The sequence below is a fragment of the Sarcophilus harrisii genome, chromosome 2 (assembly GCF_902635505.1).
Source record: "Sarcophilus harrisii chromosome 2, mSarHar1.11, whole genome shotgun sequence".
Classification (NCBI taxonomy): domain Eukaryota; kingdom Metazoa; phylum Chordata; class Mammalia; order Dasyuromorphia; family Dasyuridae; genus Sarcophilus; species Sarcophilus harrisii.
The window spans coordinates 253145599-253172325 of NC_045427.1; the positions used below are offsets into that span (position 1 = coordinate 253145599).

A 26727-nucleotide genomic window follows, 5' to 3' on the forward strand; every position below is an offset into this window, starting at 1 on the left:
AGCAGAATATTACATTTAAGCTGGGTTAATAACAACAACAATAATAATAATGTACATTTTAGCTTGAAAATAATGAGAGGGGGAGTTGGTGCTGACAGGAGAATAGGATGTTTAGATGGTTTAAGAGTCTAAAAATCTGAGATAAGCCAAAACATTCAAAAATGTGTTTGTGTTGTAAAAATGCAAATCTACCAATTAAAAGAAAAGAAAAAATCATGGGGAAAGAAAAGAGCAAGTTATTTTTTAGGAATTAACTTTAATAAATGTTAACTTTTCAATGCACTTAACATATTCTAAATCAAACCCTGAATATTTCAATTATAACAAAGAAAAGGGAAGGTGCAGTATTTCAACCATTTCCCAACTGTTTATTAACTCAGATTCTTCTAATTCATGGGTTTAGGTTTGTGGAATTGAATTGTAACAATTATAATTCAGGCTTTTAAAGTAAAAAAAACACTAATCATTCACTCTTTCCGCAAACAATAAGGGTTGCTTTATAAAAAAGATTAAGAGGGTAGCTACCTTAGCATGGACTTAATATTGAGAAAGCCAATTCTACAGATAGAACATTAATTGTCCCTCAAAATTCCATAGTTTTTCAGTAGAGTATCCAAATTATACTCAGCATGCCAAATAAAAATGGGGTAGATTATTCTTTAATCATGTAGCTGGATTCTTTTTAGGGATTGGCCTCAATAATTCTAAGAATTTGATCAGATCCCTGAAAAACAAGCAGTTTGTGATAATGTATAACCAATCCCTGGGAAGACTTACCTTCAGTTCATCAAGTAAAGCAGGAGACAATGTAACACCTATAGCTATTTACCTGTGTACTTTCTTAACCTGAGCAAGTAAAGATTTCCTTAAACAACAATAACATCCCAAAGTCTAGCTTCATTTTCCTGCCTTGTTGGACTGATGCTTCTATCTGCATCAGAACATTTTTGACATTTAGGAATAATATATATCTCATTGGAACAGGGGTCTGGTTTATTAAAAAAATTAAATCTTCCATGATTATTACCTTGATTAAACAACTCGTTATTTTATCTTAGCAGAACCATGCTTCCTTCTGAGTCTTTCATTTATATTCAGTGTCCCTCAATTAATAATTTGCTTAGATGGAGAAAATGCCAAGAGACATTTAAAAAAATTTTTAAATATATTGTGATACTATGTGGAAAATAAGGCATGTGATAGGTATAGAATTTGATATGGATCACTTAAGTTTTTATTGTCTTAAGTGGAATTTGTACCAGTGAATGCTACGAAGATAGGTTCTAGGGCTGTACAAAGAAAAGCTGAATAAATCAGCCAACAGATTAAAACCTAAGACATGTTCTTAACACATTAAGCAGTCTTCTAAATATTTCTATGATATGATAAACAATGTCCAATCAATGCCATCTTTCTGTAAGAGCTGACGACTAGTTCAAAATTGCATTAGAGTAGTAGAGATTTGTATATAGATCTTCATTAATCCAAGAAGGAAGTTTCAAGAGAGAATCAGAGAATAAATATTTAGATTGGGAAGGGACCATAGAAGATCTTTTCCAAACTATTCATTTTTTTAGAATGATAAAACAATTTGTTCAAGATCATATAAATAGAAAGCAGCATAGTCACGATAAGCACTCAGGTGCTCTGACTCCAAATCCAATATTTTTTCTATTACACTATGCTGCCTTCATTAAAATGGACAAAAGATTAAAATGGGCTATTTTTTTTAAAAAAAGAAAAACATAACACATGAGACATATCATTTGCACAGGTCATTATTTTTAAATGAAGTTCCCATCAACATGAGTAATAATGACCAATGAGAATTTCACTGTATAAAGCAGAACTCTTTTAACCTCCATGGAGAGGCATTTTAAGAATAAATATTATAAATTTAAATTACAAATAAATTAATATTAAATGCATTCAGCAATCAATCCCAAATTATTATAAGTATTAAGAGAATGATACTTGAAATTCTAAAAGAAAAATGGTTTTATGATCATAAAGAAGACTAAAATATGACAATTCATGCTCATGGACATGAAAGTTAAATAGAATAGTTTTCATGTGATATTTTCATAACACCTGTTGGCTTTAACAAATCATGCTATCTTTTTACCAGTTATTCTGATATAATATCAAAGTGAAATACATGCACTACACAAAAGAATTTTTTTCTGAGTTCTGTGACATATTAGGGGGTGAATGCATGTTATCAGAGCAAACCTTCTTCGATGCTACTTCCTGAGCATGTAGGATGTACATTCCAGAGTGTTTGCATAAAAGAGGCATCCACTTGTATGTTGCCATTTGATATGGAGAGATGCTGCAACAAAGACAGAAATAAGACATTCTTCTACAGGAAGCAGTTCATTTAGGGCAGCCAATTTCTTGAGCTACATAAATGCCTTTTCTAGCTTTACAATTTCCCCAAAAGCCACGCTAGAATTTTAGGGTTTGAGTTAAGTAATGTTTTCACCAGTGGGCTGGACCTGCATAGCCTGTGGCAAATTATTCTAATCAACCTCAAATCTTCAAAATGGGATGTTTTATTCTAGAAAATATTCAGGAGGAGTAAGTATGTTTTCTCCTGAACTATTTCCTAGTGTCTGCTTAAGTGCAGTAGTGGCACAAATATTAGAAACAACTTTAGGCATAAAGATTGATCTATGACATACTGTGGAGTAAACTGAGATTAAGTAGACATTCTTATTTCTTTTAATGTCCTTACCTCGACTTCCCTGATTATCTTAGTATTTTCAAATGAAATTTTACTCCATCTAAGGCTTCCTTCCTCTATATAACTCTATACCTTGGACTTTTTTTTTTTAATCTTTCATCATTGAATAAAAACTTAGTTTTCTTGAGTCCCTTTTTTTCAAAATCTTGCTCTCAACTATGAGAAAGCTAGCCCATTTGATAAACAAATTTGTGACAGTAAGGTAATGTATGTCAATACTAGTGAATGAATATTTATCTGACAATTTTTATTTTATAAAAGGATTTCTGAAGAGAATTGCTATGACCTCAAAAAAAAGGTTATAAGAGTTAGAATTTCAGGCACCAATGTAAGCTTGTCAGAGGAACTCTTTAAGGAAGGGAAATCTACAGGTTGTCTTCAAATAAAACTAAACTAACATCTAGTTCATCTACACAAAGGGCTGGTTTCTTCCAGCTGACTGTGGAGATTAATGTTCAGCAGCTTATTCATAAAAAGATGCTGAGCAGGAACAGCCCCAAAACACACACCACTTACAAGATATCTTTCCGAAGAAACGCTGACAAGGATGAGGTCATCACCGATTCGCACCTTCTCTCCTTCAGATCTCTGTTTGGATGCAGGGTGTATGGTCCACCAGCATGCTTCCCCTACACAGAGGCTGCTTGAGTTAGTAATTTCAGTACCTCCCTGTAGTAAGAGCCTCTCTCAAATAATAAATAACAGCTACATATACCTGACCAACAAAATAAAAAAAACCTTTTTTTTTTTTTAATAATATGTCCTCTCCTCCCATTCTATCTTATCTTTTAAAAAAATTACTATGACTCTTAAGAATTGGGACTAGGGATAGACAAGGTAGGTGGCTATCTGTGATGAGTTACAGTCTCATAGGAGGAACCACTTAGATATTTTTTTAAAAATATTCATTAATTTATCTTATTTATTCATTCATTCACTTTTTTTTTCTGAAATGCATCTATTTTTATGTCAGATATCCCACTGTTCATAGCAGACAGACATTTACTTTGTGGCAAGGCAAGCTGTACATGTTACAGTGAAGACTCAGCACATACATGGACTAGTAATAGGTTGGGAAACACTTTTCAAACCTTAGCTATACCACATGGTGTGTTCCAGCCTTGCTCTCAAAGTTACATACCCTTTATTCTCCTGTTTGTGTAGTCAGGAAGATATCCCTAAATTTTAGACCTCCTATGTCTCCTAAACTGCGGGATACTGCAGATTTATTGTAGGAAGTTTGCAAATTCAAACACAAACCCATAATTAAGCAATCTTACCTTCTGGAAACAAAATATTACATATTGAATATATACTATATATTACCATTTTAAAATCTATGGCACCATTATAATCAATAAAATATAAACTCATCAGAAACAACTAATATATGCAATGTTATATGGGTAGCTACAAAAAATGTTAAATAGTGAATTTTTATACTCAAAAAAAACCCTAGAAAACACTAAGCTCCATCCAATGATCTCATTTATAGATAAGGAAATTAAGTCCCAAAGAAGATAGATCATTTGCCTAATTTTACAGAACTAGTAAGAAATAACAGAATGAAGTTTTCTGATTTCCAAAGAAGGAAATTAGCAGGACTTGGGAAAACAATAATAATAATAATAATAACAATGTCAATAGCTAGCAATTACATATTACTTAAAGGTTTTCTAAGTGCTTTATAACTATCTCATTTTATGCTCACAACAATCCTAGAAAGGTTCTATTGTTGAAAAACTGAGGTTAAAAAAAAAAGTTAAGGGACTTTCCCAAGATCACAGAGCTAGTAAGAATATGGTGTCACTTTTGAATTCAAATCTTCTTGACTTCAGGTTTAATGCTTTATCCACTGTACTAACTAATTGTTCATTAATGTACTTAATAAATATGCTTAGAAAAATAATTGTTTTCTAATGATGTCTTCCAAATCTTTATCTTAAAATCTCTGTGGCCAGGATGATCATAATAGAATGTTTAGAATGTCGTGCCATAGAATGTTTAGAAGAAAGAAGATTTGAATGGAAAACATGATCATGGAATTCAAGTATTTAGAAGACTAAAGAGGTACAGTAGGATTCTCTTTAGCTCCAGAAGAGAGAGAATTAACTAGTGGAACTTAATAGAGATTATTTTTTACTTATATAAGCAAAATCTTTCTAGAAATTATAGATTACTGAAAATTAATATTGAATTCTTTGTCAATAAATATATTCAAACAGAATGTAGATGAGCTCTTGTTTGGGGTGATCATATATGTGATCAGAGAGGATCTTGAATAAGATGATCTCTAAGATTCCTGCCAATTCTCATTTTCTGTGAAAATTGGATTCTTCAGCAAAGAAGAAAAAATTGTGCGAGATGGTAAATACTGAAAGAATATAGTTCATCAGGTTAGGTAAATGACTCCTTAGTTCAAATTCAAAAAGGATGCAAGAGATCAGATGTCCTCATTCTGAAAGAATTCTAATTAAAATTTTGTGATTCACCTTCTCTGCTTTTTATCTATAGGCAAAGATTAGGCAATCTTCTGAAACCAAAAACTTTACAAGAAAAAACTAGCTATGGAATGAATAAACCTGTACCAAATGACTTAAGTGGGGAAAAGAGCCAGATATTGGTACATCTGAAACCATTGCATGATCTTCTGAAGGAGTCTAAAGGAACCTGTGAAGAATCATCCTAGGTAAAGACAGGAATAGCAACTTCTAGAAACTGATCAAAATTCTGAATCAATAGAAGTAACTCCCTCGTATTTGTTTCAAGAGATAAAATGAATAGCCAAAGGCAGGAAAGCTATAAGATTGATAAGATTAGATTCAGGGAAACAAATAAAGAGGTTTGGTTCCTCTAAATCCCCTTTAGGATCCACTACAAGGTAGGAAGTTGTGGGAACCTCCTTCTGGTGGCTCAGAGGTCCTTCATAATAGAATTTACAAACCCGCAAAGCTAGACTGATAAAAAGAGGTCTATTATAGGCGCTGAGAAGTCTGCCTTACATGAATAGAAAGGCTGAATTCCTTAGCGGTAAGGTCCTGAGAGAGAAGTAAAGTTTCTAGTAGAGAAATCCTGACAGGGAGGTATAAAGTCTTGTTAGGGAAAGAAGTGAGGGAGATAAAGAGAAGGTAACACTGAAAGAGAATATCATTCCAGAGGGCAAAGGTTTCCTTGGCATGGCATGACATGTTAGGTCCTCTACAAAGGAGTGAGTTTAAAATTGGCTCTTTTTATAATAGAATCCTTAGGTACAAGCTGAGGTTTTTGCTCTTGATGGGGGCTAGGTTTCAGCTTGAGCTGGAATTGAATAGAAAATTTTACAATTGAATGGGTGTCTCTTCAACTCATTAGGTTTGGAATTCTCCAGCTCAGGATTCAATCAGCCCCACTTAGATAATAGAATGAAGCTGTTTGTCCTGAGGCCAGAGGACAGAATTCAAGGAAACTTTGTCCTTGAAGTAATTTTAGAGAGTTTTGGAGTTCCCTTGTCAAGATGACTCTTAGAAAGAATGAGACCATTCTCAACAATTTGCCAGGATTTTCCTTTTTTTTTAATCTTTTGTCCATAATACTCAAATTCTGATAGCATAATTTGTTTGTGTCAGTAAGATAACTACTGATAAGGGAAGAAATTCACAGTAAATGAAATAATAGGTAGAGAGAATAAAAGTTAGAGCTGATATTCAAGTCTTATAAGTTACCAGACTTTCAGAGGTTAAAAAAAAAAAAAAAACCCTACAAAATGGTGCAGAATTTTTTCTCTTAACACTTAAAATACCAATTCAATATTTACAAAAAAAAAAAAAAAAAAAAAAAAAAACGCAAGCAAATAGACAAATAAAAAATCTTTTTTATTCCTAGAGGCTGGTGAGTTTTACATTAAATTGTGTGGAAGAACAGGGTCATTTGAATTGGATTTTTGGATATTCAAGATAATATTCTAAGCAAATTCCTCCTAATAATCTTAAATTTGGCGGACCTCTTTTTGCTGACAGTCCTTTATTATCAGAGTTATAAACATCTTTATTTTCTTCTTTCATAATACTCCCATAAATACTAATTTAGTCTTAAGAAAACTGAAAGAGATTGTGTATTCAACTATGTGATTTTATGTATTCAAACTGAAGAACTGAAAAGATGTTCAACTCTGTATTTTATCTATCCATAAACCTTTTCAAATGCCTCAGTTGCCTATGTTGGCTGAATGGTTTTCGTCTATCAATTTTCAATCACTCTTATCTATAAAACTTTTTATTCAGCCTGAATGGAATGATGGAATGATTGTAATGCTTTGGGGTTTAAACAGTATTTCATGTATATATTATCTTATTTTGAGCCTTTTTTGTAGTCTTGTGAGGTAGGAAAAAATACTACTAGTTTCTTCACTTTCTGAAGATGAAACTGAGGCTTGGCAAGTTTATGTAATTTGTCTAAGGGTACAACAAAGCTATGATTCAGTGGAAAAAATGTTAGCTTTGGAGTAAGAGGAATTGGGTTCAAAATCTAATTAACTCTGCTCTTTATTAGCTAAGTGACCTCGCAAAGTTGCAACTTCCTGGCTCTCAGTTTCCTTACCCATAAATTGACAGGGCTGGAATGGATGAACTCTATGATGCCTAGATCAATTATCCTATAATCCCTACCAGCTTTAAATCTATATTTTGTTAGTTATTATCTAATCTTCTGATACCAAAGAGTCATAGACAAGCACCAGACTAATAAGAAGTGTCATGCAAAGGCTATTAAAACTGCTGTCAGAGGACCTGAGTTTGACTTTAGTCTTGCTATTTACTATTCATATAATCTTGGGCAAGTTACTTTACCTAAATGAGCTACAGATTCCTTATCTGTAAAATGGGAATTGAGGAACAAATGAGCTGACCTCTAAGGCAATTTAGAGATTGGAATACTATGAGGGAAGCTTTTCAATGGAAAGAGTGAAATTCTCCACTCTTAACTTAAAAAAAAAATAGAAATGTCAGATAAATCTTTTTGAATCACATTTCAATGACAAAAGAATGATTTTTTTACCTCCTTTTCTCTAATCTCCTCCAAAGTTTAAGGCTTGGTTTAGAGTAAGTAGTTATTTTATTCAGGAAACAGAATTTTGTTGCTTGAGTCAATATTTACTAAGTCACAAACTATCAGAGGAAATGCATTTGAAAATTAATAATAATTCAGCCGAACACAAAGAAATGCAAAACCATAAAAAAAGAAATTTTATTTGCAAAATGAGGAAGTAGATCAGGTACCATCACACAATCTTTTGTCCCACAAATAAATGGTGAGTGTAGAAAGGAAAATCTTAGCAATGATTATTACCACTTTAATGCTATTGGTTAAGATGAACAATATAAATGCCACTTCAATCAAGATGTAGACAAATTTTTACCAGGTGATGTGTAAAAACTCATTATATGTATTTTTACCCTTTTATAAGCAGATATCCCTTAGCTTTAGCCCATGTATGTTGAATCTGCCATGGATTTAATTATATGTCACCCATTTATCAAAGCATTTCTAAATCTGCAATGTTCTCTTAACTTCTAAATTTAAGAGGACTTTCTTAGTTCTCATTCTTCTAAGCCTCTAAAGTCCAAGTTTGTTTCAAGGCTCATTCTTTGGGATACCACATCCTATGGGAAACGTTTTGTAATGACCCTAGATAGTACAGCTCTCATTTTACTTAAGCTATCATGTACATATATTTAATGTTATGTCCCACAGGAATATATAAGCTCCTTAATGTGGGGATACAAAACAACACACATATAAACATAAGTATGTATATATATATATATATATATATATATATATATATATATATATTGTTTTATATGCCTAGTATCTAGAATATAAGTAGATGTTTAATAAATGCTTATTTGTTGATTTGATATTAAAGCTCAGGTCCTTTCTCCTTCCCTCAAAATAGAAGAAAAAAAGTTCATATGCTTTTCACAACTCAGGATGGGGATGGGATGAGGGTGGATTACAACAAAACAAGGGATAAAAGTGATTATAGAAAATAAAATAGATAATTTGATTATATGAACTTAAAAGAGTTATACACAAATAAAAACGAAGCAGGATTTATAAGAAAGGAAGCTGCCAATAGGATCCAATAGTTCAAGGAACTAGAAAGAAAATTGAAATATATCAAGGGAATAACAATTAAATACACTGTGATATATGAATAAAATATACATTGCTGTGCTATAAGAAATGTTGAATATAATGAATATTGAAAAGCGTCAGAAGAGTTATCTAAACTAATAGAAAATAAAGTATATGGAATGAGGAAAACAATATACAGAATGCATTGTAAATGTAAAGAACAAGAGAAGAAATTCAAATGAATGCTATAAAATTACAAGGACTAAGTTTGGGCCAAAGAAAATATGAAAAGCTACCTCCCATCTTTTTTCTGCAGAGATTATGTATGCAGAAAACTCAAACTTCTCTGGTGTTCATAAATTTTGCTGAAGCATGTTTCCCCTCTTTGTTATATTTTGATTATTATAAGGGATGGCTTTATGGAAGGGAAAAAGGGGATGACAAACACTCTGGGAAATGAAGATAATGTAAAGATCAAAAGGTGCTTTTTTTTAAATTAATTAAAATAAAGATGAAAAGAATGCTTATTGATTGAATTGCTTGAAAAATTCCTATAATATTAAGTTCAAAATAGTATTTCACAAAACAACTAGAGATCATTATTGGTCAAATCTAGTTGTCACAAAGTTTTTTTCCCCTTGTAGTAAGATGATATCTACCCACTTAATATCTTCCAAACATTAGTTCTGATCTTTCTTTCTGGAAAAAAAAATCTGTTTCCACTTCTACACAAAAAACTTTGAAAATATTTTAAAATCACTATATTACCCCTTAGTCTTTTGTCAGAACAGACGTCCCCAGTTTCTTCAGTTATTTCTCATATGTCATAATTTCTAGATACTTCATCTTCCTGATCATCTTCTCTAAGTAAATTCTATTATATTAATAACTTTAACATTTGGAAGTAGAATTTTGCCACAATAATCTATATGAGATTTGATCAATAAAGAGTACAGTACCATGAAAACATTTATTTCTTAAGATGTTTATACTATATTTTTATCAATTTGCTTTTTCTTTTCTTTTTAGCAGGCATTTGTTGGGTATAATAAAGATTACATATATAGATAATTACTTATCTACTAAATTAAGATAAGTTATTTTTCTAGGGATATTTTTGACTATTTGATAGAGTAGGAGTTAAAACAACATTGTCTTCCATGCTTCATTAACTTTTGCATTCCTTTACCTCCTTCTTAATACCTATTTCAGATTAGAAAATACTATCCATTACTAGAAGTGAAAGAAAATTGTAAGTGAATAATATGAGTGACAGTAGACGATGGTTACTAAGCAGTTACCAGAGAACGCTGGCATACCTGCGGCATGTTCCCGTAGTCCCACATCAAAGGCAAGTTTATCAGTCTGGGATCTTGATGTGGTCAAACATGTCAGATACTACAAAACACAAAGAACAGTCACTGGTAATTTGGCAATCTACTTTTCTTCCTTTAAAGTCATCAGAGTTTGGCTTCCAGGAATCAGTTTCTACTGCCTGTCTTGCTTAATGATAGATAGGAATAGTGGGATTTAGAACCTAAAATCTGGAAAATGCACAGATGGATTCATTAAGGACCTTGTGTTCAGCTTCAGATAATAGAGGTCTTCAACTTAGTATTATTACTAAGTTTCCATAGCACCTTAAAACTGACAAAAGTATACAACAATCCTGTAAGGTAGGTAGTAAACATAGTGTTATCCCATTTTAAAGATGAGGAATCTGGTTTAGAAAGGTCAACAGATTAGGAAGATTCATATTAGGATTTGAACATAGGTCTTACAGACTGCAAATCTATTGCTATTTCCACTTTATCATTCCATGTCTCAACATGATGCAGCATCATAATGATTAAGACTGTATTTACATAACTGCTCTTGGAGGGTACAATGCCATGTTGATTAATGAATAAACACAGCCTTAGCTTCTATACTTCAACTCAATGCCCAGGATCACACAGCTAAGTGTCTCAGGTCAAATTTGATCTCTAATCATTATGAATTCAGGCTTATCTACTCATAATTACCTAATTTATTCAGATTACAATTTTGTGGGGTATATAGTATAGGCTTTATTTATCCCCATTTTTCGGATAAATCTCAAGGAGGCTAGGTAATTTGCTCCAGCTTACATAGCTACTAAATAACAGAAGCAGTACTCAAATCAAAGTTTTCTGACTTTACGTTCTTCACAAAAAACTTAATTTACCAAAGAGGCAAATTCTTTATTCTAAATGAGGAGATTTATCATATCTCTGTCTAAGATTAAGTATAATGTAGTATGAAGTAGAATAATGTAGTATTCCTTGAAATCTGCAACTTCCAACAAACCCTCACAACTGATTACTTGTTCTTTAGCCAGCTTGCTCTGTGTCTTAAAAGTTCAGGATGGAAAAACCAGCTTCTCTCTGAAGCTGAAATTTTACTGAAAAATGCCATCATAAATAGAATTATTTTAAAAAGCAGGTTTGAAAGGCACTTCACTGCATACAGTAAGTGTACCCAAATCCTTTTAGAAAATTAGATCCTGAATTGAAATGCATGACATAGCCACAGGGTGTCAGAAAGAGGCTACTTCTTAGGATTTGTAGTAAATATGAGAACAGTATTTGAAGTTTAAAGTCAAAGCCTTATCAGGAAAAATCACTATTTGTGACATATTACCATTCTTGGTTTTATTTCAAAACAGTAAGTTTGGTAAATAAAGTATTTGGGTAGTCTACATTTTAAAGTGAATTAAAATTAATGGTCTGAATTTTACAGTCCTCTTTAAGACAACTGATGATACCCAGTTATGAAATAATTTTGACATTTTTCTCTCTAGTCAGCTCCCTGACTGATTACATTTTCTACCAACTACCTTCAATACTTCTGGGTTAAGGAAAGACCTCAAAAATCCCTTTACCACCCGTAGAATTAATGTCAGTTGACTGGATCTAGGTTCTTCCTAAAATTAATTGTCAGAGAATGAGAACTCCTCCTCCAATTACATCTATTTTTTTCCAGCTTGAGTTCTAAATTTATTACCATAGAGATGGTATTCCATAATCATTACATTTTTCCTCCAGCTATATCTAGGTTCTAGGTCCATCATCATTCATTTTCCTGTTTCCTTTCATCTTCTTATGTACTTTTATATTCCTGTACTTATCCTTTCTATTTACCAAGTACAATCCCCAAGGCAGCATTGTAGACATGCTCACCATCCTACTAAATGAATGCCGAAGGAGAATTGCATGTCCATACAATAGCGTCCGGTGACCACCTCCTTGTGCTACCTGTAAAAGTAAAGAAGAAAAAGTTGTGTTCCTTTTTTTTTTTTTTAAACATTAACTATGGACCATGAGGAAAAAAAAATCATTGATTTTATCAGTGTAAGTATAAGAATGTTCAGAGCAGCTGAAGGATAGTGCTTTGTGTTCTGTCTTAACCATACCCATGCAATACACTCAAGAGAAGTAACATGGAGGGCTATAATTCTTCTTTAGAAAAGTGATCCCTTATAATGAATTGAAAGATAGTATTTTAAAAATTAATTCATGGAAATGAGATAGATGTCTCTTACCTTCCTTTGAAACTTCTCAGAAGCATTTAGGACAAGGGAAAGAAAGAGAAGTGATGTAACTAAAGCCTAGAAACACAAGTGTCTCTGAAGGCTTATAGTTATTCTCAGCATCTTGCCAGTTGCTTCCCTTATGGGTAATGGCATCTTCTGCCCATTCACTAAAATTATTCCTAGTTAAATATACAATTTTCTTAGCCAAGATACTGCTTTGAATATAAAGACTTAGAAGAAAACAAGTATCAAATAAAATCATGCAGAGATTCAGTTTGGGAACAGACTGTTTTTCTGGCTTCTTTCTTTTAACATCTGCTCCTATTTGAGGGAAAACTGAGTGTCAAGGACAGTCAGATGCAGATCCACTAGTTTTCAATAGTTGCACATCATTCATACTCTCTGAACTGGGTATTCCATGGACTATGGTTAACTATCCAAGAGCAGAAGGGAATAAGACATCATGGATAAATGAAAACCAATGAACAAATATTCAAAGCTTATTTTTACCAAAATTTCCAACCAAGAAATCCTTTAGTAGAATGACAGGCTAGCATGCAAATGGATTGGTCTGAGTTTGGATCTATTCTTTTCTCCTGCCCTTTCTCTGATCTGATGTTAATGGTAATGAACTTGTGACCAGGACAGCTAAACAAAAAGCCTTGGGCCTAGATAATCCATTAATCACATACTTTACTTTTATTTTGACAAAGAGAAACTTTAAAAACAGAAACATTTAATTTTATCAAATAATGATAAAAATCTTTATACTTATCATCTGTTGTAGACACTGTGTTAGGTGATAGGAATAAACATGTAAAAGTAAAAAAAAAATCCTTGTTCTCAAGGAGCTTAGCATATTGTGGGAATATTTACACACTTATGTAAATATAGGACATATATATATATATATATATATATATGAATGTATATACACACAAAAATATTTATATACACACATGTATATATATATATTTGTATATGTACTATTAAAGAATGATTACAGTGGGGAAAAGAAGGGATGGTAGGAACTAACAACTAGAGAAATCAGAAAAAAATCTCATTTTTAAGACAGTGGAAAGTGAGCTGACCTCTGAAGAGAACTAGTAGTTTCAAGAGATGATCTTTCTAGACATAGGAAACAGACTATGAAAAGGCATGTAAGTTGAAGCATAAAGTTCATGGTAGGGAAGGTGATAGGGGAGAAATGTATAAACAATCATCCCAGAAAGAGATAATAGAGCCAGAATATAAAGAATCTTAAATGCTAGGCAGAAGAATTTTTATTTTGTTCTAGAGGCAATAAGGAGCCATAAAAGTTTCTTGAGCAAGGAAGTATTTTATTGTTGGCTCTGTATTTTAGAAATACAAATTTGAAAGCTCTCTGGAAAATATATTAGAAAAGGCAGAAAGTAGAGAAAAGAAGGCCAATTAGGAATTTACTGCAATAGTTTAGACAGGAGATGATGAGGGCCTCATCCAGGGAAGCGGAAATAACAGCTAAGATGTCAGTGGATGGAAGAAGACAGATGTAAAAGATAGTGAGAAGGTAGAATCAAGAATACTAATTAGGTATGGAGGGTAAAAGAGGGTAAAAAAAAAGTCAAAGATGATTCCAAGGGAATGTGGAAAAATACTAATGCACTGTGGGTAGAGTTGTAGAATAGTTCAACCATTCTGGAGAACAATTTGGAACTATGACCAAAAGGCTATAAAACTGTACATACTTTTAGACCTTGAAACATCACTACTATGTCTATAGCCCAAAGAGATCAAAGAAAAGAGGAAAGTATCTATTTGACCAACAAAAAAGAAACCTTTTGTGATAGCAAAGAATTGGAAATTGATAAGATGTCCATCATTTGAGGAATAAAGAAACAAGTTATGACATAGGATTGTGATGGTATACTATTGTGCTATTAAAAAATGACAAGCAAGGTGGTAAGATTTAGAAGACATGTCAACTGACACAAAATTAAGAGAGCAGAACCAACAGATTATTGTACATAGGAATAACAATATTGTGAGAATGATCAACTGTGAAAGACTTAGCTACTTTGATCAAGACAATTCTGAAAAACCCATGATGAAAAATGTTATCCATCCTCAAAGAAAGAACTCATAAACTCTGAATGCAGAGAGAAGCATATTTTATTTTTTATTTTTTAACTTTTTATTAAAGTTCTGAGTTCCAAATTCTCTCTCCCTTCCGCCTCCCAAACCACTCCCTAAGATGGTAAACAATCAAAGGTTATACATGTGCAATTATGTAAAACATTTCCATATTAATCAGTTTGTACAAGGAGACTAGAATGAAAAAAAAAAAGGAAGTAAAAATAGCATTCGCCTGTATTCAAACAATCAGTTCTATCCCTATAGTTGGATACTATGCTTCATCATTAGTCCTTTGGGATTGTCTTGGACCACTGTATTGCTGAGAATAGATAAGTCATTCATAGTTCTTCTTGGAATAATATTGCAAGTACTGTGTTCTGTTTTCCTCATTTTGTACACTTTTCATCAGTTTACATCAGTTCATATCAGATTTTCAGGTTTATTCTAAAATCATCCTGCCTGTCATTTCTTTTTTTAAAAAATAACAATAGCTTTTTTAATTTAAAAAAAAAAACTTTAGTTTTCTTTGTGTGTATGTGTGTATGTGTGTGTGTGTGTATGTATGTATGTGTATGTTTTCTTTTCAAACATGGAAACAAAGTTTGCATGACTTCACAAGTATAAATGATATCACACTGCTTGCTTTTCAACTAGTAAGGGAGAGGCAGGGAGAGAGAAAGAGTTTGGAACTCAAAATAAAAAAAAAAAAACAGAGGTTAATTTTTTTACATGTAATTAGGAAATATTTCACAAAATAAATAAAAATATATTTATTTAAAAAAAGATGATTCCAAGGTTGTGAATGAGCAGAAGAATGGTAGTGCTCTTAACATATATATATATATATATATATATATATATATACACACACACACACACACACACACACACACATACACACACACACACACACACATATAGACATATATATATATATAACAAGGATCTTTGCATATGTAAAGGAATTAAATTATTGCCTCATTTGTCTAGGATATACCCTGGGACATTTAAAATAAAAGTGAAAGCTCCTATGTTCTGCTCTGATTCTTGACATTAGTTTATAATATATTCTTAGTTGAATTATTTTATTCTTTTGATAGTGATTCTAAGATTTAACAAACTAAAATTTAATACATCACTTCTTTTCTGTGTTTGACAGAATGTTCTCAATTTCCTACAGAACTGAAGTTGTTATTATTTTATACTACATAGAATTTTTTGAGAAGCCCTGTATTTTCTATATTCTTTTGTATATATGTCATATCCCCCAACAGAACATAAGTTAATTGAATACAGGGGCTATTTCATTTCTTTCTTTTTATCTTTTTAACCTGTGTCTAGATATAGCATTCATAAATGCTTTCTGCCAAAATCATAGAGTAGGAAGTAAATCCTTTTCTTTTGTCAATTTAATATAGAAATGTTGTTCAACACAGATTCAAGGTAGGAGTGGGAACAATCTCTGTCTTCAGTCTTTTTCTAGTATTTTCACCTCATCTCCCTATAATATAGGTCCTATAAATAACTGCAAAAAGAACAGACAGTAGTGATGGTAAGAGCCCAGGAGGAGAAGTGAAGGAATTGAGCAATGTCTGCATATTTTGCCATGGAAAATTGAAATTAGTTTCAGGAGATCATGAATCATCCATAAAGCATTAGTTGAGAGCCCAAGGGGTCCAGAGTTCTATTCATTTTATCAAGATATTTGTGGGCAAAAACAGTGTCCATATTTTGAGGCAGTTATGGAGTAGAGGATAGAGGGGCTATGAGTAGAAAAAAGTTACACTATATTTGTTCTGATTTTTCTTGAGTTTTCTAATATATAATCTTAGAATTATTAAGTATCCTTAAGTCCAATGTCATTACACATACAAAGTTACAGTGTTACAGTTCCATGTTGGAATTCATTAAATCAGATATTGTTTAGCACAGGGTTATTTTGAAATGAAAAGTTTTGATGAACAGACTTTAATTTTAAAATCTACCTACAGATGTAGATTACCTTCTAAATAATGTTACAAATTTAAACTTTTTAACTAGAGGATATTATCCAGTTTTTATCACTTCCCTACACGTTATAGATTGCCTTTAGCTCCTATAGGACAGAAATCATTAATATTTTAAACTTAACATAGACAAATATAGATTTGCATTATGTTTCCCCTGAGAGTGTTCTAAACCCTCAATCAATACTTTCATATCAACAAATCTAGGACAATTCTATATTCTAGGTTTAAATTCTCTTCACAAGGGCAGCAAGGTGGTACAGTAGAGAGAGCACTGGCTCTGGAATTCAGGGGACCCGAGTTCAAATGCGACCTCAAATACATGGCACTTAACTAGCTATGTGAACTTGGGCAAGTCATTTAGCCCCAGTTGCCTTGAGAAAAACACACACATACATACAAAAACCAAATCCTATTCATAACTAGAGTGGAAGTACCAGAGGACTAGGGAGAGAAGATGGAATCTTCACCCAAGAGTAGAACAGGATTTTCTAACACTTTTTTCCCCCCCGCAATTAGTCACTAATTGTCAACCAATTAATAAAAATAAATCAAGAAGAGATATTTTCAGAAGGAATGTTTGAAAGTCTCTAGAATTTAGTTATATTTCTGGGAGTGTTCATTTTGGGAACCTTTTCTGGTAGTGATGAGTGTTTCCTTTTGATTTCTAATTTATCCTGTTGCTTTAGGAATCAAGACAATTTTCCTTCATGATTTCTTGAAATAAGATGCCAAAGTTTCTCTGAATATGATTTTCAGGTAGTCTAATAATTCTTAAATGATCTCTTCTTGATCTATTTTTCAGGTCAATTATTTTTCCAATGATACATTTCACATTTTCTTCTATGTTAAAAATACTTTTAAATATGTTTTATAATTTCCTCATCTCCCACTTGCCCAGTTCTAATTTTTAAGGAATGATTTTCTTCTGTGACCTTCCCCCTTCCCCCCCTTTTACCTTTTTTCCTATTTGGCCAATTCTGTTTTTAGTTTTTATATTCTTCAGAATTTTTGTTCTGTCTCTTAAAACAAGATATTATTATCTTTTCATAATTTTCTTCCCTCTTTCTCATTTTGTAATCTAATTTTTCCTTTATCCCTCTGAATTCATTTTGAAAAAAAATTTCTTAGCTCTTCCAGGAAGTCTTGTTAAGCTTAGTGGACATTAACTGCCTCTGATATTTATTAGCTCTGTGACTTGAGCAAGTCTTTTAGCCTCATTTTCCTCAACACTAAAGTGGGAGATAATAGCTTACAGTAAAATGCAAAATTGTGGCAAAGCTTCAATGAAATAATACATGTGCTAATATAAATGTTAGCTCCTGTTATCAGAATAATATTCCACATTGGCTTGTTATTTTTATGTGCCACCCAAGAGCTGTGACTTGATCTTCTCAACCAATCATCTTGGCAAAGATACTGGAGTGGTTTGCCATTTTCTTCTACAGCTCATTTTATAGATGAAAATACTGAGTCAAATAGGGTTAAGTGACTTGCATAGAGTAACACAGCTAGTAAATGTCAGAGGCGCGATTTGAACTCATAATTATGAGTCTTTCTGATTCCAGGCCTGGTGTACTATCCACTGTGCCATCTGGCTGATCTATAAATTATACTTGTGAATATCTATTAAAATTTATTAGTACATACATAAATTTCAGCTAGATTTGAGTCATGAATATGAATCTTTCTGACTCTATGTCTGGTACTCTATCCACTATGCCACCTAGTTGCTCCATGAATTATACTTATAAATATGTATAAAAATATAAATTTTTTTAATAAAAAAATTTTATTAAAAATATATATATAAAATCCATTAGCCCATAAATAAATTTTGGCAGTTATATGGTACTTCAGTCTTCATTCCTGTTTGTTCTTTCAAAATGTAACTATAGCACAAAAAAGAGAAAGTCAATAGTAAAAGCAAGATCATATAGAAAAGAAAATTTTGCTCTCACTTTCCCTAAATTTCTTAACAACTCATTTTCATAATTCTTTCTCAATAATATCTTACACTATAATATCCAAAAAAAAGAACATGACCATAAATGAATCAGAAAAAGAAAGGAAATACCTTTGATAATTGTGTATAGAGAATTCCATATTAATTAAATAAGGCATAGAGATAATTATAAAAGATAAAAATGTCTATTTTATTATATAATTTGGAAAAGGCTTTGCATAAAACCAATTAGAATTAGAAGGTATATGCTGGAAAAAAAACTTTTGTGGTAAATTTATCTGAAAAAGATATATAAGGATACAAATATTTAAGAAAAAGAGCTATTCCTCAAAAGATATATGGTCAAAGGATATGAACTAGTAATTTTCAAAAGGACAAAAGATGGTAACACCGAATTGCATACCAAAAAAAAAAAAAAAATCTGATCACCAACATAAAAAATGCTAATTAAAGTACTCTTAGGATCTACCTCACACTCATTAGATTAAATAAGATGATAAAAAAAAAGAAATTACTATTTTTGGAGGGGTTAGGCAAGAAAAGAAACACTAATATATTGCTTTTGGAGTTATAAAATTAGTGTACTATATTGAAAAATGATTTGTAACTATATCCAAAAAGTCATTAAACTCTCCAAATCCTACAACACCAATCTTGAGCAAATCCAGAGATAAAAGACAAAAGGAAAGGATTATAGAACAGAAATATTTATAGCATCACAAAATAGATATTCATCAAATGAAAAGTAGCTAAATTATGTTATATCAATGTAATGATTAATATGACAGATTCAGAAAACCATAAAAGACTCACATGTACTTTTGTAGAATAAAGAAAAAAAATTATACACTGGCAACAATAATGTACAAGAAAACTCTGAAAGACATTAGAATTCAGATCAATGAAATGACAAATCAAAACTCCAAAAGAATGTTGTTGAAGTTGATAGAAGTAACAGACAACTCATGAATTTTTCATTCATATATTCAAAGAACCAATATATCATTTCTATTGCTTGACAATAGTATATTTGTTTGTCAAAAGAGATACTTTAATTTTGCAAGAGGGAAATGCTTGACTCTACTTATTTGTTACAAAGCAGGGGATGGAGGGGATGTGGAATGAGATAGTCATAGTGACACCAAAAAAAAAGAAGAAAAGCAAAAAAAATAGTGTATTATGGCAGTCATATATTTAAAAATACATAGAAGAGAAGAGAAATTCAAAAAAATAGATAAACAGATCATTGTTGGTACTACTATGTTAAATTTAATATGTGTTTTAAAAATAACTAGTACATAATAAATTCATGATTTCAGATGAAATTTAGGGCTTATATGTTGTCCTTTTTTTTTTAAGTCTCTCACACTTTGGACACTTTCAGAATTTCTGCATTGTTTTTTTATTTTGTTTTGTTCTCTTTACTTAAAGAATTCCAATTTTCTTAATGTCCCACACATTTTGAAAGCATTTGAAAGTATCCAGTGTCTTTTATGTATGGCTTTTCCCAAACTCAAGCTTTCAGGAACTCTACTTTGCATCCACCCCAATATCTTCTGGTGAATGGGAAAGGAAAAAAATAGAAAGAAAAAAAACCCTGTTGTAGGTCTCTTTGAATAAAAACCTGCTGCTGGATGGAATTTATAACAAACATCAGAATCTATTTTTTTCTAATTTTGACTGCAGCAAATTCATCACACTAATATCAATGGGATAACCTATAGAAAACAACAAAAAACTTCACTTCCTTTGAACTAAAAAACCACCATATGAATATTGCTCAAGCTTTTAACAAGAAAAATGATAATGTTTTGAAATCAACATCTATAACCTGTGAAAGCCAAAAGAAAAACAAAGGTATTAAATCAAGTTTAAGATTTCATCTGTGTTGACATTTGGCTTTTTGGTAGAATCAGAAAAGTATTTCAATTATTTTGCAGCTGTCTCAGTTGCTAGAATTAACAAAATAGGATGACAGAACAAAAAGGAGAATGCAACTAAATCCTTCTCTTTACAATGGTAGAAAATTTAGTCTGACCATGAGTGATCTTCACTAGTCTGTAAATATTGGTCCAAAAGACTAAGGCTTGACCTTTTGGCATGATTTCTATGTCCCTCAAAGGAAAACCAATCCAGCCTCTGTAAAAGAGATGCTGTTCGACAATTCTCAGATGAAGAAATTGAAACGATTTCTAGTCATATGAAAAGAGGCTCCAAGTCATTATTAATCAGAGAAATGCAAATTAAGACAACTCTAAGATACCACTACACACCTGTCAGATTGGCTAAGATGACAGGAAAAAATAATGATGATTGTTGGAGGGGATGCGGGAAAACTGGGACATTGATGCATTGTTGGTGGAGTTGTGAACGAATCCAACCATTTTGGAGAGTAGTTTGGAACTATGCTCAAAAAGTTATCAAACTGTGCATACCCTTTGATCCAGCAGTGTTACTACTGGGATTATATCCCAAAGAGATTATAAAGAAGGGAAAGGGACCTGTATGTGCACGAATGTTTGTGGCAGCCCTTTTTGTAGTGGCTAGAAACTGGAAACTGAATGGATGTCCATCAGTTGGAGAATGGCTGAATAAATTGTGGTATATGAAAATTATGGAATATTACTGTTCTGTAAGAAATGACCAACAGGATGATTTCAGAAAGGCCTGGAGAGACTTACACGAACTGATGCTGAGTGAAATGAGCAGGACCAGGAGATCATTATATACTTCAACAACAATACTAGATGATGACCAGTTCTGATGGATCAGGCCATCCTCAGCAACGAGATCAACCAAATCATTTCTAATGGAGCAGTAATGAACTGAACTAGCTATGCCCAGAAAAAGAACTCTGGGTGATGACTAAAAACCATTACATTGAACTCCCAATCCCTATATTTATGCCCACCTGCATTTTTTATTTCCTTCACAAGCTAATTGTACAATATTGCAGAGTCTGATTCTTTTTGTACAGCAAAATAACCGTTTGGTCATGTATACTTATTGTGTATCTAATTTATATTTTAATATATTTAACATCTCCTGGTCATCGTGCCATCTGGGGGAGGGGGTGGGGGGTAAGAGGTGAAAAATTGGAACAAGAGGTTTGGCAATTGTTAATGCTGTAAAGTTACCCATGCATATAACCTGTAAATAAAAGGGTATTAAATAAAAAAAAATCATTAAAAAAAGTTCATGGGATTCCCTTCTTAACTATAGTTTATTTAGTGTTTGGATTAATTGTTGCTTAAATGTTTAATAAAATTTATTTGTAAATCCAAAAAAAAAAAAAAAAGAGAGAGATGCTGTTCTTAGCAATGATACCCATTTCATTCTCACTCCTTCCACTCATCAAAGCTTCCATATTTTTTCTTCCAGCAGCTAATTTCTTCTCTCTGTTAATAAAACCAAGTCCTGAATAGCAAACTTCCCTCACTGTTATAATTTTGGCAATGTAGGAAATTAGTCTCTGAGGATAGGAGTACACTCCAGAAAATTTCTAAACAAATCAAGTCCCAGTTTTGATTCTTTTTCCTAAACTCCTTTCATATTTCTTCCTTTTTTTCCAGGTTGTCTGTAGTATATATTAAAATAATATTGCTTCCTTTCTCTTTCCTTTTTTCCCACCCCAAATAATCTTCACCATAATTCCGCACAACTGTCTACTGAGGAGCAGTGTGACATGGTGGATAGAATGTTAGACTTATAGTCAAAAAGACCAGGGTTCAAATCCTGCTTCTGAGACTTGCTAGTTATGTGACAACAGTTAAGTCACTTATCTTCCCTAACCTTTAATTTTTTCACTGGTAAAATGAAGTAATAACTGTATTTCAAAAGAAATAATGTAAAGTACTTTGTAAACTTTAACATACTCTGAAAATATCATTTAGTTAAATTTAAATATAATTTAAAGATATTTTAGATAAGTTTTTTTAAATATACAATGTTATTCTCTCCTGTCCCAGCCCACTTTACCCATATTTCTTTTGAATAAACTATACCCTTCTAGATAAACATGCTAGTGATACGTAAATGCTAATAAATGAATTCCTCAACTTCTACAGAAAATTTGGTCTATAAGAATTTCAGAACCCTAGAATAAAGTTGTAAGTCTAGTCATATAATAAAATATTCACCTTGCCTGACTGTATATGTAAATTTCTATAATTTTGGGAATTGGGCAGGTGAAATTGGGTTTCCATGATGGGCTAATTAAGCCTTTGACTGTTACCACATAACAAAAATAGTGTAGTGCTATGAAATGTAAAATTAGTAGCTCAGAAGAGAGTGAAAGATATTTAGAAGTTGATTTCCTTTTGGATAATTTTGAGGTCCAACAAAAGTATATGGAAAATGGTTCACAAATGAAGACTTGGGCATTTTTGTAAGGAGTTACATCAACCTCCCCTCTAGGAAGAAATTTTAAATTTTAAGAATCAGGACTACAGATTTGTGTTTATTAAATGAAATGTCCAACAGGAAACTCAAGAGATCTCTGCAATATATACATGTTAATACAACAACAAAAAAAAAAAAAAATAAGAAAAAGAAAGATCTTTTAATTCCACTATGTTAACTCTAAAGTGGGCACTCCTCAATTCAGAACCCAGATCTCAGAGTTTAACAGTTATATAAAATATTTCCAAATAAACACATTAGAAGATCAGGTGGACCACCAACCTGTCTAATTAATACTTTATTAGTGTTGTACAGTGGAAAGAGCACTGGCTCTGGAGTGAGAGGACCAAAGTTTGAATCTGTAAAATGAGGGGACTTGGATCAGATGACCTCTAAGGTCCCTTCCACCTTCAAGTCTATTAGCCTATAATCCTTGTACATTCATTATCAAACACAAGGAGAAAATACCCAATCCCTGATTCCAAGCACATCTATTAACTTTCTTAGAACACTTTAAGGTTCACAAAACATTTGGCATACAAAAGCATTATCCCTCACAACAATCCTATGAGGAAGATAGTGCATATAATCATCCCCAAAATACAGATTAGGAAACTGAGGTTGAGAGAGATTAAATGACTTGCCCGAGGTCACACAGGTAATAGGTAGCAGAATTGGGATTCTAACCCAGGTCCTTTGACTCTAAATCCAGTGTTCTTTCCACTATGCCATGCTCTGTTTTCTGTTAGAACAAAGAATGAGCAGCAAAAAAAAAAAAAAAAAAAAAAAAAAAAAAAAAAAAAATGGAGTTGGATTAGTTGTAATCTTTAATCCTGTTTTAATTAATGAGACTATAGCAGATGACACTCATTAGTACACTGATACAAATATATATTCTCTCAGTAGAAACCACAGGAAACACAAACACTAAACTGCTAAATTAGATATATGTTGGTATATTTCCCCCAGTCAATATTGTTAAAATAATAGTAAGACCCTGTCCAGGTAGTTTTATAGAACGAGAGAGCCATAGAAAACACAGGTCTCAGTATGTAAAAATATTAAAGCAAAAATACACTATATCATGTAATTATAGTACTGGTAATAGCAAATAATAAAATGCTGGAACTGGAAGGGAAAAGAAATCTTCAATAAAACATGCTGACCACTTATTACATATGGTATAAAAGGAATTCCTTTTTAGGTATGGGTTTGATGTGGGAAAGATTCCAATCTTTGATTCCCAACTCCCCCAAGTTAATGTAAATTACCCTTTGACTCACAAATCCTGGTCCCTTTGAATTCCAATAGAAGATCTGGACCTGTCCCAGCCCCACCCGGATCTGGGCCAACCTTGGGGCTACACCCAAAAGCCCCTTGAGCTAAGTCGCCTACTACAAAAGGGCCATGCTGGGAACCCCTCTTTGCAGAGATTCCAAACATGCTAGCCATGTGAGGACCCTCTGTCATATGCCCTCCTTGTCTCTACCTTCACCTATCTCCTACTTCTAAACTCAATAATAAACCTCTTTTATCAATCTAGCTCTCGGGCTAATAAATGCTTTTATGGGGACTCGTGCTGCTACTAGACCTCATTTACTGCAGTATCCTTGCGCCGAATCCAAGGGCGTTGCAGGGGAGCTCTGTTTGACTCCCTGTACCCCAAACCTGCCACTAGACATCAACTAAATCCTAATTTCATTTAGGTACCCCAAATCTAGACCTCAACAGGTTGAATTAATTAGCTATTTAAGTCTCTTCTGACTGAAAATCTACACCCTTAAAAGTCAATTAAACCAATCTCTTCATTCTAGATAAAATGGAACTAAGGGATCAGGTGATTAAGTCATTTGCCCAAGGTCACATAGTTAGTTAGTTAGTAGAAAAACCTGGACTGGGATTAAGGATCCTTGACTACCAATCCAGAGCTCTTTTTATTATGAAATTTTGCCCTTTAATAGTTCAGGACTCAGAAAAGAGTCTTAATGTTGATATGATGATATTTGGTATAGTTAGGAGAGGAATGGATAAGATGGAACACATGACTCAAATGGATAGAAGGATCCCACAGTTTCACATATTCTTCCTCCAACTCCATTTCTCCACAATTTCAAACTGTCCCTTCTCCTTCTAATTTCTTATTCATCAGTCCCCTTATCTTAATTGAACATCTAACTTTCAAAGGACAATATACCATCATTCTAGTCCCCTATAGTGAAATAGGGAAAAGATTGGACCAATGGTAGTTATGTTTTGACTTAAAAGATTCTGCTTTTGATTTTTTCAATAGTTTATTCAATACTTCTATAAAACAATATTTTTGTAGCAATAAAGATAAAAAAAAGCAAAGGTTGAACAGCCTCTAAAAAAATGCAAGTTCATAAGCTTGAAAGGGCCCAACTCTAAAATTTCATGCATTTTGAACGTTTTCCATTCTTTAAATAAAAACAATCATGCTAAAAAAATTTTCCTTGATTCAAACATACTAAAATCTAGGGTTAATGAATGCCCCTTTGAAAATTCAGGTGAGAGTTATAGCAACTCCCCAATAAACAATATATTGTTAACAGGATTTTCTATAAAAAAAGTTAAACAACCACTCCCATGGGACCTCCACATGTCATTTTCCTTTACAAGTCATGTCACAGAAAGCTTAAACTACCTGGAAAACGTTGTAAAGGAGCCTCTTTGTAACCAGAACAACAAATAACCATTTTTGGTGTAGCACACTGGAAAAATCTCAAGTAGCATTCTGAGAAGATATGAACAATCATACTACATAACAAATGCTCCAACAGTACATTTAAACATTTATAGCAAGAATGAACAGACTCCAGTGCATGTAAAATGATAACAATGTTAATTGTCACCACCACTGAACTAGTATCAAAAAAAGCAAATCACTTTGAATTTGATAAGTTGAATTCAAGCCAATTTCAGTAAAAAGAGTTTCCCTAACATGGAAAGACATTATTCAGAAAGTAAAGGCTTCAAAAGAGGCAAGGGATAGTTTTGAAATGTGACTGTAAAGATTCTTTCACTTGAAAGTGCCTGTACTCAGAATATGACAAAATGTAAAAAGCTAGTTTGAACATAATACTTATTTTTTTAATTGTTGTAATTATAATTTGTTTAATTTGTTGGTTTACTGTAAGGCCTGCACTTGTGAGATAATTTGGGGAAAAAGGCAAATTTTGTACTAGCTTTTTTCATTCATATTATGAACTCCAGTCTTATGAAAAAGTAAAACTGCAGTACATAATAAAAGTGCATTAAAGCTCCTAACATCTTGAATTAAGAAGAGGCTGCATGCTTCTGTCATCTATGCCAAGTTGAAACCACTGGGCATGTGCTACCCAACCACATCCACAGAAGAGATACTTCAAAAACAATTTTCAATTTTTTTTAAATGAACAAGCACCTATGTGCTTGATACGTCATTATTTTAATAATTGAGCAAAAATTCAAAAGGCCATTCTGTGATAAAGTTAAAAGTATATAGGTACTTTTAATTCCAGCAGATTGAAGAATGTGGTATAGTAGTGTTTTCTAAATTACTTAGGCACACAGAATAGAAACTATCCTAGACACTTAACAAGTGAAAGGCCTCAATTCATTAGAAACACAGCTGGAGTCAGTTGTTCATGCAAAATACACATATAATTAAAGGAAAGAAAAACATACCCATTCAGATAGGTCATTGGACTAGCAAAATTTAAAAAACAAACAGTAAATGGATAATTTAGTGTATATAAGTCATTTGGTTATGCAAGCCATTCAAAAAATTTTCAGTAATTTGAGAAAATTATAGTGATATATTATTAAA

The 26727-nt window shown here is 32.4% G+C and overlaps 1 protein-coding gene across 4 annotated transcripts in view; it reads right to left on the reverse strand.

Annotated features, from left to right (window-relative positions):
- RYR3 (ryanodine receptor 3) overlaps positions 1-26727 on the reverse strand; it is a 708417-nt gene that overhangs the window by 412996 nt on the left and 268694 nt on the right. For all 4 annotated transcript variants that reach the window (XM_031952023.1, XM_031952026.1, XM_031952025.1 and 1 more), the window contains exons 4-7: positions 12061-12135; positions 10180-10258; positions 3263-3375; positions 2233-2332 (exon numbers count right to left, since the gene is read on the reverse strand). In XM_031952023.1, coding sequence (XP_031807883.1) covers positions 2233-2332; positions 3263-3375; positions 10180-10258; positions 12061-12135 — 367 coding nt within the window. The remainder of the gene's footprint in view (positions 1-2232; positions 2333-3262; positions 3376-10179; positions 10259-12060; positions 12136-26727) is intronic.